We start from the raw sequence: 17,085 nt of genomic DNA on the forward strand, positions 1-17,085 counted from the left end.
TACATAAACACCTGGAACATACACCACACAATTACATCAACACTGTGACATACACCACACAATTACATAAACACCTGTAACATACACCACACAATTACATAAACACCTGTTACATACACCATACAATTACATAAACACCTGTAACATACACCACACAATTACATAAACACCTGTAACATACACCACACAATTACATAAACACTGTTTACATACACCATACAATTACATAAACACCTGTAACATACACCACACAATTACATAAACACCTGTAACATACACCACACAATTACATAAACACCTGTAACATACACCACACAATTACATAAACACCGTTTACATACACCACACAATTACATAAACACCATGCAATTAACCAACAATCATAATAGACAGTCAACATACATAGTCTCTAATCTGTGACAGATTGCCTTACTCAGTGTAGAAACATACAACCAAAATACTCTTGATGATGGGAAATTACTTTAGTGAATATATTGACGAATGAGCAAGGCTAGAAACATACAACATAAAAGACTCTTCACGACAGGAGTTAGAAATAACTTGACTGAACGTATTGACGAATAAGCGAGGCTAGAAACATACAACCAAAACACTCTTCACGACAGGAGTTAAGACTTACTTGAGTGAACCTATTGAGGAATGAGCGAGGCAGGCCCTTCCGTCCTCCCCCCTGGCTGAGGGGGTTCTGACAGGCAAACAGTCGCGTCTGCTCATGTTGAATGGTGAATGTCTTGCCGAGTTCCGGGATGAACACCTCAGCTCTGTGGTCCAGACAGGCGTTCAGGCCCTCCAACACAGACTGAGAGGCCAGGTTCAGCTGTGAACCAAACAGCAACCTCAAAATATATTCTCAACCTTTTCTCAACATCATTACCTTGATTCCAACAACTAACTGCGTGATGTTATTGAATAATTATCCATAAGTTATAACCAAGGTAGAACTGTTTCTGGCCAGATTAATTTTCAGTGCAGTGAGTGAATCTCGTATCACGCGAATATCATATGAGGACCAGTTGCATAAACAAAGACATAAACAAACAAGTAATTTCAATGTTAATCTCCATCATAGAAAAAAACAAGAGTCATCGATATCACACGCAATTGTAAATACTTGTTGATTTGGTTTGTTTGTTGTTTTATGCCGCCCTCAGCAATATTCCAGCTATATGACGGCGGTCTGTAAATAATCGAGTCTGGATCAGACAATCTAGTGATTGATATCATGAGCATCAATCCACGCAATTGGGATCAATGACATGCATCAACCAAGTCAGTGAGCCTGACCACCCGATCACGTTAGTCACCTCTTACAACAAATATAGTCGCCTGTAAATACTTGTAGGGAATAGTCAACTAGTTATATTCATTACATTACTACCACCATTATACTCAAAAATATATTCAAAAATCCAAAACTATCAAAAGGCACCAGTATTGTATGTGAGCACTTTTGTTAAGAAATATATGTTTTCAAAGATCTGCCCCGGAAATGACATCTTGCACAAACGGACGGATGCAGAGATGCACAGACAGTGTCCATTTCAATATCCCCTGCAAAACACTATATGCATGGATAAATATCCTTCTTGATATTGTATCCATTACCTGAAGGAAATTACACATTTTTTTTATCTTATGGCCTGTCAAAGTTCATATCTTCACTCCTGTATTTTGAAATGTCCACTTGTTGAGACAAACATCTTGATCAGTAAGACAGCCAAATATTGGCTATGTAAGCAAGACATGAGAAGACCTGGTCATTAAACATATTAAAGTCAAAACGGCCAAATATTGTCAATACAAGAAGACATAACATGGCCCACACACCTCGTCCAGGACGACCCAGTGTCCAGCCTTCAGTGCCTGCAACAGGGGTCCATCCCTCCACGCAAACCTCCCCCCTTCCGCACCCTCTACAGGGAGGTCAGCACCGAACAAGTCCGTCACATCCTACAACAAAAGACATCCAGGTGAATATTTTGTGTTTTGATAGTTTCTTTTTTTGTTAAATGCAGACCTCAAATAATAGTCTGGAACTAACAATCCAGTGATTGATATTATGATGAAACAATCCACGCCATCGCAGTGCAATGTTTTGCTGTCAACCAAAACACCAAGCCTGACCACCCAACCAATCAAGTCACCTCTATACATGCTACAACCAGCAAAAGTTGCTGTCATACCAACACAGAGGGAATGAGAGACAACATTTATATGTAGTCATGGCCTGGTGTTCTTGATAGTCTCATTGACAGATACACACATCAGCCAACATCTGTTCCTGCTATTATGAAAAACACATTCACTCTCACACTGGAGGAAGTAAAGAATGGACGAGGTTTCATTTGCAGTCAGAAAATACCAGCAATATCACGGTGGCCTGTTTATAACGGAGTCTGAGCCAGGCAAAGCAAGGGTTCACCCTGTTTAGATGCAATGACAACCACAGTGTTCCTTGTGGACTGGCAACTTTAAAAATTACCAGTCCCCCTATGTTTTGCCAGTCCCAACTTTCAACAAATAAAAAAAAATAAAAAAATTATTTGGTTGCAATTCTTTCAACATAATGTTCAGTGCAAAGATGTCATCTCTGAAGTAACTTAGTTAGATCTATACGTCATTCACACAAACTTCCATCACAATTTTCTCTTCTTTTTTTTTAAATATTTCGAGACGAAGTTGCTACATATGGATATTTAACCTAGAAATAGACAAGTGGAAACCCTGATGGTAACAGATAGGCCGACTTAGTTAAAAAAATGTTCTTATATGAATATCACCGATGTTTAGTTGAACAACAAAGATTTCTTAGATACTTTATTTGCCGGTCCACAGGGACTGGCAGTCACATGAATTACCAGTCCAAGCCTAATTTTACCGGTAGAAAACTGGTAATTAAACTCTGAACCAATTCAAAGTGTGATCAGCTGATCCCCACGGTCCTCTTTCAACAACAACTAGTGACCCATTGTTTGGAATCACAACACATCCTTATACAATATCATGCTGGAACCTACCGTCTGCTCGGACAGATTGATGCGGACAAGCTCCCTCCCGGCAGACCGGGCTATAGCAGTGACGAGACTGGTCTTGCCGACCCCCGGTGACCCCTCCAGGAGTAGTGGGCGTGGCAGATGCAGAGCCCGCAGGACCCGCTGTGCGTTCATGCAGGTGGTCGGCGCCTGCAGGGCGTACTTGGTGCCGGACTCAGCGTGAACATCACCTGACACACACAACAACAGGTATTATAGGAGTACCAAACAGCATTCGGCACCACTCGCCCCTTTCCTAACCAGCAAGAAGACTTGTAACCCTATCGATGAATGTAATGTGTGAAAATACGAGAGCCCAATCAGAATGTGCGTATATCTTCAAGTACTTCTGTCAAAGAATACCTAAGGAATAATTTTTGATGTCTTGCATCTTAAAATATACCCTAAATACAGTCAAATGTGTTCAATCATACTGTATAAATGCCGTCCCGTAAATGTAAGTCCTGATGAGTCTTAAATAGCATCTGGAATATGTATAACATCAGGAAAATATACGAGTATGTGAATCATTACGCAACAAGTTGACAATTCTTTTAACTATGCTCATTTGTGCTTAGACAGAACTGAGTCGCCAAATATGGCCATGTGAGGGGCACGAGTCGCTATTCAGCCTGTCCTGGAATAACACAGTTGATCATGAATGACCAAACAGGGGACAATTCAATCTGCATTATTACTGCAGCATTGTTAAAACTGAATAATGCCTGGATGCATGTGTCTCCATACCAGACATGAGACAAAAACATTAACTGCAATATTAACAAATGATACATGATTGGAATACCTCTTGGAATGCTGAAGGGAGGAATGGAGAAGACTTCATCCATGCTGATGACTGCCATCTTCCCTGCAGCCTCTTTCTGGAGACAGAGATGCAAGTCCGCCATGTTGTAATCATGGCCACCAAATGAGTTGATCTGTTTGACCAGAAACTGGAGGCATGTGTCGCGGGCTACCTCTATGTTGAAGTCAGCTCTTTGACTGGAAGTGCCTGGAGAGACAACAAGCAAGCAGATCACTACATTGTCATTGATAGTCACAGTAAGAACGGTCAAGCCACTTCCACCAAGGTTCAAATGATTGCAGTTGAAAATGAATGTACAACACAAAGTCAGACAGGTAGCTATAGCCTCCTCAGCAGTATGAAGAGTGAGTGGGTATGGTTTTACGCCACTTTTAGCAATATTCCAGTAATATTTCGGCTGGGGACACCAGAAATGGGCTCCACACATTGTACCCATGTCGGGAATCGAACCCGGGTCTTCGACATGACGAGCGAATGCTTTAACCACCAGGCTACCCGAACGCCCCTCAGCAGTATGAAGAGAAATTGAGTAAGACTGAGACAAACATATTGTAAAAATTGGAAATATTTCAATGATAATATTGTGAAAATTATGCTAACAAGATCGATAATTGGAATTATCGTCGATAGGAAGAAATATTAACCATTATTGATATGAAAATTGTGTCATGGATAATAACTTACATAAAACTGTGATGAAATAAAGATTAAATTTACCGAAACAGACTTTTTATTGTTAATCATGTCTATTGCCAAAGATGGAAAGCAACTGTTTTTGTTATAACTCAAATGTCCACAAAGTAATCCCTGCATAAATGTGTCACTGCTTACCAGTGGCAAGAAGTGTGGTGATTTCTTTTGGACATTTTTGCATATTTGCTCAAAGTTACTTCTCCGATATTTATCAATAATTGATAGATATTTAGTTAACGATTATCAGTCTCTATGATCTGTACCCATAGCAAGCCCTAATTTCCTGTGCCTTTCACACTTTGAATGAGTTTTCATGCTCCTGCCATCCGTCCCCATGACAACACACTTAATTTGATCCTGTCTACAAATAAATCATAATCGTCTTACCACTTCCTAGACTGTCCAGAAACACAAGACAGGCGCCATGGATGTACGCCGTCACTGGGTCAAGGCCGCTATCAGAGGTTTCCATGGAAACATCCCCCAAATCGGGTGTGGCACAGGTGTTGATGAAGTGGACCCAGGTGAGGATGTCTCGGATACTCACGGTGCACCTGGTAGGAAGGTGTGTAAAGACATCAATCACAAAACACCACAGAGAACCACGTAGACGATTCACAAACATGTAACCTGCAATACCTTTCTTGTTTCTACACCGGCGATGTGGACATCTTGCATGATGCAAGGCGACATAACCCACAAGAGTTAGTAACCATGGAAACATGGGTATGACTGTTCTCAAGTTGTAAGTCTCAGTCAGCATGTTTAGGCACAAGTCCAAATTATGAGCTAAGAATGTCACTTTTGGCCAAGTAAGCTCAGCAACAAAATATAATATGTGAGTGAGTGAGTGAGTGAGTGAGTGAGTGATTATGGTTTTACGCCGCTTTTAGCAATATTCCAGCAATATCACGGCGGGGGGCACCAGAAATGGGCTTCACACATTGTACCCTTGTCGGGAATCGAAACCTGGGTCTTCGGGCATGACGAGTGAATGCTTTAACCACTAGGCTACCCGACCGCCCCAAAATATTACATGTGAAGACTAATATCTTCTGAAAATGATGCTGAAAGTCAAGTTTTGTCTGAACCTCTGACAGACAAGTTCTTGTGCAGTCAGAGGTTCAGACAAATTTTCCAGCAGAGTGATGTCTCTATAACATAATCAACATAGTCACTGATAATGTCGCGACACATAGTAGCGAAGTCTTCGGTGAAAGTAAGTTTTGGATGATAAATGTTACATCTTTCATCTGATTTATGTCTCTTCAATTCAATACATTGTCATCTAAGCACACAACACTGTAATGGATTATACCAAACTAGACAGAGGTACTAACTTTTTTCCAATTTCATTATTTGAGAACCACTCAATGAAATCCAATATGGCCGCTCCGAACCCAGTCGTGCCGTCCTGTTGGTTGCCAAGCTGTAGGCCCTCACGGATGTTGTGTTCGATGATCTCCTCAAGGTCGTCACGCTGACATGTGGGCGGACACCAGATCTCCGTGAACCTGTTCCGCAGAGCCGGAGACAACTGCAACACATCCCAACAATACAGGGGCCATCCAAGGTGAAGGGACCATAAGACACTCTCCAGTAATCATTATTTTTGCTTATTGCACACAATTTGCTGTTAAGCCTTTGGTTTTTTTTGTTTAACGCCGCACTCAGCAATATTCCAGCTATATGACGGCGGTGTGTAAATAATCGAGTATGGACCAGACAATCCAGTGATTAATATCATGAGCATCAATCCACGCAATTGGGATAGGATGAAATGCATCAACCAAGTCAGAGAGCCTGACCACCCGATCCCGTTAGTCGCTTTTTACTACAAGCATAGTCACCTTTTACTTTTGCTGAAGACCTATTCTACCCCGGAATCTTCACGGGGCATTAAGTCTTTGACAGGTATTTAGAAGTTGGTGGAACATGAGTGAATGAATGAGTTGGGTTCCAGTATTCCAGTTATATCGCGGCTTGTCAGCTTAATGTGGGGAGGTAAGGCCGAAGTGATGCAGGTCTCAGACGTTTACCACTTCAGTATGGTGCTGATAAACGTAGAAACATAATCGGGGCGAAGCGGGATTCAAACCCACAATCAAAGGTTTCCGGCGTGTGGTAGAACATGAAGACATGACACTTTCTATGGATGAAAGTGGCCAGAAAAATTGTGGCAACAAGCAATAATGGAAGTGTTATCCGTAACAGTTTGCTGTAAATTAAAAGACAATTCAAAAACAACTTTAGCAGGGTTTTACGTCACACACAAATGTGAGTCCAGTATGCAGAAAGGTTGAGCTTGGATGCCGAAAAAAAAACTATACTGCGTCCCAAGGGATCCACAATAATATTCATTGTACCTACAGCGCATCAAGAGAAGTTATGCACCTAATCAAGTGTGGACCAGAGAACCATAAACCACCGGTCCACAGAGTAAGGGGACACATTGTTCCACTAGTCCTCATCATAACAATCTCTTACAACACTGGTATGATGTAACTGTCTTTTATACACTGTCATATCAACACACTTTCTATGTTTGTTGGAACCAACAGTGTCAAATTGTTACATCAATAACTACAGTAAGGAGTAAATACAGAGTAAATACTTACTCCTTACCTGATGAAGGAGTAAGTATATACTACGAAACGTTGTGTTCCTCATAATAAAGAAGTTGACATCCATAACTTCTCTTCCTTATGTGTATCACTACTGTAGTCAAAATCAGTGACATCGGTTCTTGCCAAATACTGTAATATACACTACACAACATTTGCGTATGACCCAAATAGTCATCTTGAGTCAAAGGTGTGGTCATTCGCAAATGTTGAGTCGTATATTTCACTTTATTGCACTTGTGGAATTTGGTGCAAATTCTCATAACTTTTCCTCCAAAGTAGTAACGGATGGCATTTCTGGATTATATACCAATACAACATATGATCTTTCCTCACCTCCTTCTTGCCGAAATCCCCGCCGGGATTCATGGTGGCATACACCTGGAATCCCCCCGCCGCCTTGATCTGCTCCACCTCTTTGCTGCCGCCGTCTCCCCCACCCTTCTCCGCCAGCAGCAGCGTCTGCTCCGGCTCCAACACACTGTTGAGTCTCTCCAGCACAGAGTCGTCTGCCAGGGAAATCTCGTCGATGAGGAACATGCTCCCCTCCTTCATGGCCGTCACCAGTGGACCGTCCAACCACTCAAACAGCTTCACCTCCTTCGGGTCATCCTGGACACAGCAAGGTCAGCTAATGTTCGTTTGTTTGTTTGTTTGTTGTTTAACGCCACACTCAGCAATATTCCAGCTATATGACAGCAGTCTGTATATAATCGAGTCTGGACCAGACAATCCAGTAATTGACGTCATGAGCATCGATCCACGCAATTGGGATATGATGACATGCATCAACTAAGTCAGTGAACCTGACAACCCGATTCTGTTAGTCGTCTCTTACGACAAGATTGGTCCCCTTTAACAGCAAGCATGGGTTGCTGAAGACCTATTCTACCCCAGATCTTCACGGGTCTTAGGTTCGTTTGAGTTTACGAATTAATCATAACAGTCAGCAATATCGTAACTAAAATATGGAAGCTAGCCTGCGAGATTGAGTTTGGAGAGGTCAAACCAGTCTATCTTCAATCAGCCAGTTGAAAACTCAGAATTACAAGTTCTGTCAATAATCAGCAACCATGAATGTGGTCATGATTTCCGTCTGTTTGTCTGAGTTCAAGATTTGGACAACACATATATTTTTGTCTTTCTATTATCTTTTACGGACTATATGACCTACCTGTTCTGTGTGGGATCGAACAGGCCTCAGTCCCCCGAGGAAGTCGGCACTCTCGGTGTGGAGGTGGCAGTTGACACTGAACAGGTGGCGCCCTCTCATGGCAGCGTACAGCTGACATACTGTGGTCTTGCCACAACTGAGGGAGGACATATGTTCACAATGATGAGCTTGAGAATTTAACTTGCCTTTTGACACATATAAAAGGTTAATATCAGTCATATAACAAGGGTGAAACAATATGGTGCATCGTGAGATTTCATGCAACGATACAATACCAATCTCATCAAATTCAGACCTTAGTTCTCGCTACCACTAAACAAAGATCTGTAGACATTCCATTAGGGGTCACGTCAGAATGACCTTTCATACAACCAATGAGAGCGTCGCTTACCAGATCATGAAAGTGACAGTCGGAATGTGATTTCTAATCATACAACCTCGAAAACTTTAACACGGGGTATTCCGAACGATAGTTACAGGTTTAATGACTGAATCCATACAATCTAGACCATCTATTAGCTATTCCAGAATGTTCTTTTGTTTAGGTTTCAAATTTGTATTTCGAGATTTTGTCAAAATATGTTTCGAAGCATAGTCACCAATTTGAAATTAGTGGCATAAAGCACGAGAAAGCTGCCTTCTGATTGGTGATTCTATTGGTTGGTCAAAGTTCGCGCAAGGTCGGTCTGACGTGACCCGTAATGGGATGTCCTCAGATCTTTGTTTAGCGGTAGCGAGAACTAAGGTCTGATTTTAATGAGATTGATACAATACATGATACGTTTTTTTCTGTATCAATACTGGAAGATACACTTGCTAAAATAAATTACTTACTACTCGTTCAAATATCAAATATTTCAAAATGGGTTGTAATTAGTGTTTCATGTTCACTACAAAACATAGCCACTACGAACATGTGTCTACAGCTAGATTTTCCTTTTGAACCTGCTCTGAAATATTTATAGTAAGAAGCTTCCATGCAATTAGACTTAAATATCGTGCTGTATCATTTTACCCCAAAGATATAATCAAGGCTAGATGCGACCTCTAGGAATCCAAACCTTATCAAAGACACAACATCACAATATGGATACAGAAGCCTAGTAGTGTCTCAGGTCAGGCCTAACTGGTTCATTCATCAAACTGTGGGAGTGGATAATATCCTGCGAGTGACCCTATCTCGGTCATCAAGAGCCAAGATATCTACAACATTTGTTAAATTCATAACAAGACATACTGAAACGCTCACCCAGTTTCTCCGACCAACAGGACAGGCTCCCTGAACTTTATGGCCTGGCCAATGAGAACAGCCAGTCTTCTCATGTTGTGTGTCCAAACAATGTGTTGAAAACCCTCCACTGATTGGTCAGTGACCTCCTTCAACATGGGTGCAGTTGATGACGACGTCCTGCGTGTCAGGTCAAACAGCAGCCTGTCATTAACATCTCGCTTCAGATACTTCTTCAGGACCTCTTGAATCACAACCGACTCTTCCGCCTTCCTCACACGGCCGGCCAGCAACATGTAGCCTGGAGAACATGCACAGGACACTTAGATGTATTGTCCTCCAATTGGTGTCGAGAAAATTTAAATGTTTGTTTGTTTGTGTTTTTAACACCGCACTCAGCAATATTCAAGCTTTAAGATGGCAGTCTGAAAATAATGGAGTCTGGACCAGACAATCCAGTGATCGACATCATGAGCATTGATCCACACAATTGGAATACGATGACCTGCATCAACCAAGTCAGTGAACCTGACCACCAGATCCTGTTAGTCGCCTCTTATGACAAGCATAGTCGCCTTTTACAGCAAGCATGCTTAAGACCCAGGTCTTCACAAAATTTATATGAGTGAGCGACATCACGTAGACACGCACAGGACAGCTAGATGTATACTCCTCCAATTTGGTGCAGATCAAATTTAAATGACACACATGCATAGGACATCCAGGTGGAGGACATGTAGAGGACATCTCTCGAGGACATCTCTACATCATGTATAACTCCCATTGGCCTACACAACCTTAAATCAGCGAGGGATAATTTATTGAAACTGTCTAAACGTTAGAAAATGTCATGCTCATACCGAAATTCGATATTCTGCTTGCATCACTGTTCATTGGTTAAGAAGAATAATACCAATCAGAATATGGAATTGTTAGCACTACACTTTTATTTTCTTATCGTGTTGCAAAGATTAATTCCCATATTGTTTCCCACATGTTTCCCAGAACTGAGAGTCGGCTGTTTTCCTACCATGGTCAGCAAGGTGCTGGTCCCAGTCGTAGAACTTGGTGCTTGTCTTGACATCGGTGCTGCTGTACCGCTCCGCCCACCGGAAAAGATCCCTCAGGGTCATGAAGCCCTGCTTCCCCGCGAACACCCCCGACCCCCGGCGCCTCATCTGGAGCAGACGGTCAACATGGCAGTCAAATATGGCAATCTTAAAGAATCACGAAAATATAACATAACTGACACCATTGAAGATTATTATACACATGAAAAGAAAGAAAAAGCCAGAAAATGTTCACTTATGATCCCCATGCTCGAGTCTATTAAGCATCGAAACTGAAGTTCCACAGTTGTGAATGAGCAAGGTATCAATTCCGTCTCCTTTGTTCACCAGAGCCCTTTACCTGAAGCTCCAGCATGACCTTGACAAGTCGTTTGGCGTAGGACAGCGGGATGTTACATCGCTGATGCAGAATCGTTTCGAGTTCTATGCTTGGTATTTCGTTGAAGTGCAGCTCAATAAAACGATTCCTGAAGGCTCGTGACAGCATCTACAAAACATAGTAATATTATTGGTTGGCCTACATGATGTCACAAGAGTCTCAGTTTGCACAAGAAACATATTACCTCATACTGATAAGTTTGTAATGTTTCAATAGTGGGATAATACTTATGTAGGAGATATTCCTGCTTACAGCTGAACCATTCAGCTAATAAACAAGACAACAAAGTCATCTTTATCTCCCGCAATGGTACATACTTGTTGTGGATAAATATATACAACTTCCCAAACTATCAAAAGTCTCCAGTTCACCTCTAAACCAATCTATGTGCCAAGTTTGCTGAAGAAAAATTGTAGATTACAAGCTCTGGATATGAGCAATGCTTACATTTTCAGTGAAGTTGTTGCTATGGAAACTCGAAAAATTAAAAAATCTATGTGCCATGTTTGTTGAAGAAGATCTACTACAGAAACAAGCACTACGGCCATGTCCAGCCTAAGCCAACGATCTTGCCATGAAAGTCAAACAAATATATTTTTTAAAAATCCCAAACTATCGAAAGGCACCACTTCACCATTAAGCCTATCAACATACAAACTTTGGTGAAGAAATATTGTATAATTTTCAAGGTCTGCTTCTAAAACATCTTGCACACACCGTGTCCATTTTAATACCTGCCGCAAAACGCATTGCAGGGTTTAAAAAGTGTCCACACCACTTCCGACCACACCCTAACCCAGGATCAACCAAAGTTCACATTACATCACACCATTTACAAACATTATCCCTTCAGATATCCTAAAATTATCCAGAATGGTTGAGATTAGAACCAAATCTCCCAAAAGTAAACACTCTCTTCCAGGTCCTGTACATGTCATACCTTCCTGCCTCCGTACATTCCTGGAGGATTCTGGGTAGCGAACAGCATGAACTTGGGGTGAGCCTTCACTGTCTCCTGGGTCTCCGGAATAAACAGTTCTCGGTTGTCGTCTAACAGCTGGGGAAGAATAAACAGTGACAATGTTATAACATAACAACACCACTTGGGGAAAACCCAAAAGCTGAAATGTTATAACGTCACACGAGAGGCTCCTGCAACCCTTCAAGTTACAGGTTTTAGATAACAAGATGGTTTGTTTTCGATCTGGAATCCTTACTTAAATTTCAGTTTGGGCACAAAAAAAAGTACAGTCTCTTAGAGGTGAGTGATATAATAGATTGGTATGTAGATTTAAAAAATACTTTGACTTGTAGCCAATTGGAGATGCAAAAGTACGCTGTAAATCCAACAGGATGTCAGTGGAGATATGGCTACCACGGCGATGTACTCACCCTGTTTAGGGCCTCAAGGATGTCAGTGGGTGACATGGTTACCACTGCGATATACCAACCCTGTTGAGGGGCTCGAGGACGTCAGTTGAGATATGGTTACCACGGCGATGTACTCACCCCGTTAAGGGCCTCAAGGATGTCATTGGGGGACATGGTTACCACGGCGATGTACTCACCCTTTTTAGGGCCTCAAGGATGTCATGGGGGACATGGTTACCACGGCGATGTAGTCACCCTGTTAAGGGCCTGAAGGATGTCATTGGGGGACATGGTTACCACGGCAATGTACTCACCCTGTTGAGGGCCTCGAGGACGTCAGTGGGGGATATGGTTACCACGGCGATGTACTCACCCTGTTGAGGGCCTCGAGGACGTCAGTGGGGGATATGGTTACCCTAGCCATGTACTTACCTGCTAAGGGCCTCAAGGATGTCATTGGGTGACATGGTTACCACGGCGATGTACTCACCCTGTTGAGGGCCTCGAGGACATCAGTTGGGGCCAGGTTCAGCTCGTCAAGGATGATCCAGTGTCCCCGTCTCATTGCCTCCACCAGGACACCTGACACCGATAAAATTAGTCACCAACGGACCACAGCAGATAACAGTCACCAGCAGAAAACAACACTCAACAGCAGACACCAACAGACATCAACACTTTATTTAGAGGAAGCTGCTGTTCCTCACCAGCCAGATGATCCTTAAATAAGTGAATGTTGTTTCATGCCTGTCAGCAATTTTACAGCTATATCACGGCAGCCTGGAAATCATTAAGTCTGGATCAGTAGAACCTTGGCTCGTGCAACAAGCATTGGGTGCCCGGGACCTACTGTTTCCTGGAATCCTCATGGGGTGAAGTGGTCACACTTCTGGTGGGTAACGGAATATTATTTCCAGATAAAATGCACACAAGTTAAATTTGCAACATAATTTTTACCTAAGAACTGCTCAAACGGCAATATCTTCAAGGATTGCTCTGTAAACATTTACCACAATAGGAGAGTGAAGCTCACCTTCCTTGAAGACGAGTTTCCCCGACTCATCTGCGGCGTAACAGCCGACGTACTCCTGCAGGTCGGTGTGTTCATGGTTGTTGACTCTCACACACGGGTTGCCACTGGACCGTGCCAGCCACGTGATGAGACTCGTCTTCCCCACGGACGTCTCGCCCTGCAGCAGGACCGGATGCTGGCTGGGGAGGGAAGCAGACGGCAATGAGTTACAGGGTGCCAGATGAACATATCAACAGCACTGTCCATTTAGCTAATACTGAATCCATGTCCTTGAAACATTTACCGAACATGGATGAGATTTGAAGGTCGGCATTGAAGTTAGATCATTTTTGTCATTAAACAACATATCACTAAACACATGTCTGGGTAGACCTGTGGGTACCTGGGTCCTACTCAGGTCCGACCTGACCCAAGTTACCCATCCCAGTCCTACTTACAATCATGCAGATTTCCTAATAATATTCAACTAGAGTGAGTGAGTGAGTATGTTTTTACGCCGCTTTTAGCAATATTCCAGCAATATCACGGCGGGGGACACCAGAAATGGGCTTCACACATTGTACCCATGTCGGGAATCGAACCCGGGTCTTCGGCATGACGAGCGAAAGCTTTAACCACTAGGCTACCCGACCGCCCCATATTCAACTAGAAACAAGATAAGGACCACCCGATTCTTTCACATTACTAAAGTCATGACATGAGCAGTAAAGCACCATGTCCACTTGTCAAGTGAGTGAGTGAGTATGGTTTGTACGCTGCTTTTAGCACTATTCCAGCAATATCACGGCGGGGGACAACAGTAATGGGCTTCACACATTGTACCCATGTTGGGAATCGAACCCGGGTCTTTGGCGTGACGAGCGAACACCTTAACCACTAGGCCACCCAACCCCCCGACTTGTCAAGGCATTTGTTACATCTCCACCTCTTACCTCGCTGATATTACTCGGGCCAAATCTCGCAAGTTCTCTCGGACTGATGGCGTCAGAATGTAATTGTCTGGCACATGAGGCTCCAGTGCACCCTGGGATATCCAGTAACCCTCGAAGTTGAGGTGTTTGGCACCAGGGGGCTGTGGCAGTGGCTGTTTGAGAATGGCCTTGATGTTGGACTTCCCAACCACATGCTGACAAACGAGTTTCTCCACCACGGGGTGGGACGACCGGTCCAGCTGGGTGAGGAAACTCAGGCAGAAACCCTGATGGAGAAAACAGCTGGAGATTTACAACCTGTACACACTTGGAAATCCCTTTTACAGTGTATAACAAACGTAACCGCATTCTCAATAATCCTTATTTGCTTTTTTGTTGTTAATGCCGCACTCAGCAATATTGAAACTATGTGACAGCAGTCAGTAAATAATCGAGTCTGTACCAGGCAATCCAGTGATTGATATCATGAGCATTGATCCAAGCAATTGGGATACAATGACATGCATCAACCAAGTCAGCGAGCCTGACCACCAATTCTGTTAGTCGCCTCTTACGACAAGCATAGTTGCCTTTTACGGGAAGCATGGGTTGCTGAAGACCTATTCTTAACCGGGATCTTCACAGGTACTCCATAATCCAGTGTATTATATCTCCCTTTTGTCAGAGTAAATACCCTGGACACAACTTTGTTTTCAATATGAATCAAAATGTGCAATTCTAATTATAGCTGTCCAATCCAATGAGCACTTAATTCATAAAACATGAATGAGAGCTATACACCAATATTTTGCCTTAACAATACTCAGATAGCTAATTATTTGATGTTAAATGTTGACTGACTACAATTTGTAAGAGCTTGTCACCATCTCATACCTCATAGAGAGATCGTGCTACAAGGCTGCAGGGGTTACTCGAGGCAAATTTGAGTGCTCGGCACAGGGTTCTCAAACTGAAAATAAACATCACGTTAGAAAACAATTACCAAGATATATAATAACATCAAGATATGTAATAACATCACCAAAATATGTAATAACATCACCAAGTTTGGTAATAACAACACCAAGCTATGTAATAGCATCACCAAGCTATGTAATAACATCACCAAGTTATGTAATAACATCACCAAAATATGTAATAACATCACCAAGCTATGTAATAACATCACCAAGTTATGTAATAACATCACCAAGGTATGTAATAACATCACCAAACCATGTAATAACATCACCAAGCTATGTAATAACATCACCAAGTTATGTAATAACATCACCAAACCATGTAATAACATCACCAAGATATATAATAACATCACCAAGGTATGTAATAACATCACCAAACCATGTAATAACATCACCAAGCTATGTAATAACATCACCAAGTTATGTAATAACATCACCAAGCTATGTAATTACATCACCAAGACATGTAACATCACCAAGACATGTAACATCACCAAGCTATGTAATAACATCACCAAGCTATGTAATAACATCACCAAGTTATGTAATAACATCACCAAGATATGTGATAACATCACCAAGACATGTAACATCACCAAGTTATGTAACAGCATCACCAAGCTATGTAATAACATCACCAAGTTATGTAATTACATCACCAAGCTATGTAATAACATCAACAAGCTATGTAATAGCACAACCAAATTATGTAATAACATCACCAAGATATGTGATAACATCACCAAGATATGTGATAACATCACCAAGTTATGTAATAACATCACCAAGATATGTGATAACATCACCAAGTTATGTAATAACATCACCAAGATATGTGATAACATCACCAAGCTATGTAATAACATCACCAAGTTATGTAATAACATCACCAAAATATGTGATAACATCACCAAGTTATGTAATAACATCACCAAGACATGTGATAACATCACCAAGTTATGTAATAACATCCCCAAGATATGTGATAACATCACCAAGTTATGTAAAAACATCACCAAGTTATGTAATAACATCACCAAGATATGTGATAACATCACCAAGTTATGTAATAACATCACCAAGATATGTGATAACATCACCAAGTTATGTAATAACATCACCAAGATATGTGATAACATCACCAAGTTATGTAACAGCATCACCAAGTTATGTAATAGCATCACAAACATCACAAACAGAATATACAATCTGAGATAATCTCCCTACAATTTAATGAGACAAACTACATTTCTCAAGTAAATACTTCTGTCATGTTACCTGAAGTGAGGTTTATGCCCAGTGCCATCAGTGAGTCGTTTGTGTGCCTCGTTACGCACAGTGAGATAGAACTTGACAATCCCGTCTACCTGTAGGGAGGATAGCGACAAGCCGCGGAGGTAGTCATTGGTCAGAATCTTCAGGTCCTGGGTGTCCTCCAGCTCATCCACGTACAGCTCCGTGAACCTGGGGACAGAAGGTGAATGATGTTTTATGCCATATGCAGCAACAAAGCAGCCGATGTAGAACCAGGAAGACTTATAGTTGAAAGCATAAGCAATGATCACCCATGTCTGGGCACAAGGACATCAGTCAAGTTACACATTCTCATCATCCGACCTTCATCAGTTGGAGGGGCACGTGCAGCCCAGTCGACTAAGGAACCACAATTCGGTGTACAGAGTTGCATCCCTTGGGCATGCCAGAAACCTAAGATTGTGGGTTTTTATACCCAATTATGTT

The 17,085-nt window shown here is 42.0% G+C and overlaps 1 protein-coding gene across 1 annotated transcript in view; it reads right to left on the reverse strand.

Moving 5' to 3' along the window:
* Positions 1-17,085, reverse strand: part of LOC139475907 (midasin-like) — a 141,470-nt gene that overhangs the window by 99,506 nt on the left and 24,879 nt on the right. The window contains exons 19-35 of the mRNA XM_071259124.1: positions 16,624-16,809; positions 15,257-15,332; positions 14,384-14,649; positions 13,452-13,630; positions 12,909-13,000; positions 11,988-12,104; positions 11,009-11,155; positions 10,629-10,776; positions 9,620-9,899; positions 8,371-8,506; positions 7,533-7,808; positions 5,913-6,109; positions 4,960-5,126; positions 3,859-4,065; positions 3,039-3,244; positions 1,849-1,971; positions 641-838 (exon numbers count right to left, since the gene is read on the reverse strand). Of these exons, the coding sequence (XP_071115225.1) occupies positions 641-838; positions 1,849-1,971; positions 3,039-3,244; positions 3,859-4,065; positions 4,960-5,126; positions 5,913-6,109; positions 7,533-7,808; positions 8,371-8,506; positions 9,620-9,899; positions 10,629-10,776; positions 11,009-11,155; positions 11,988-12,104; positions 12,909-13,000; positions 13,452-13,630; positions 14,384-14,649; positions 15,257-15,332; positions 16,624-16,809 (3,001 nt within the window). The remainder of the gene's footprint in view (positions 1-640; positions 839-1,848; positions 1,972-3,038; positions 3,245-3,858; positions 4,066-4,959; positions 5,127-5,912; positions 6,110-7,532; positions 7,809-8,370; positions 8,507-9,619; positions 9,900-10,628; positions 10,777-11,008; positions 11,156-11,987; positions 12,105-12,908; positions 13,001-13,451; positions 13,631-14,383; positions 14,650-15,256; positions 15,333-16,623; positions 16,810-17,085) is intronic.

The sequence above is a fragment of the Haliotis cracherodii genome, unplaced genomic scaffold, assembly GCF_022045235.1.
Source record: "Haliotis cracherodii isolate W230 unplaced genomic scaffold, xgHalCrac1.p SCAF_3, whole genome shotgun sequence".
In the NCBI taxonomy this organism is placed as follows: domain Eukaryota; kingdom Metazoa; phylum Mollusca; class Gastropoda; order Lepetellida; family Haliotidae; genus Haliotis; species Haliotis cracherodii.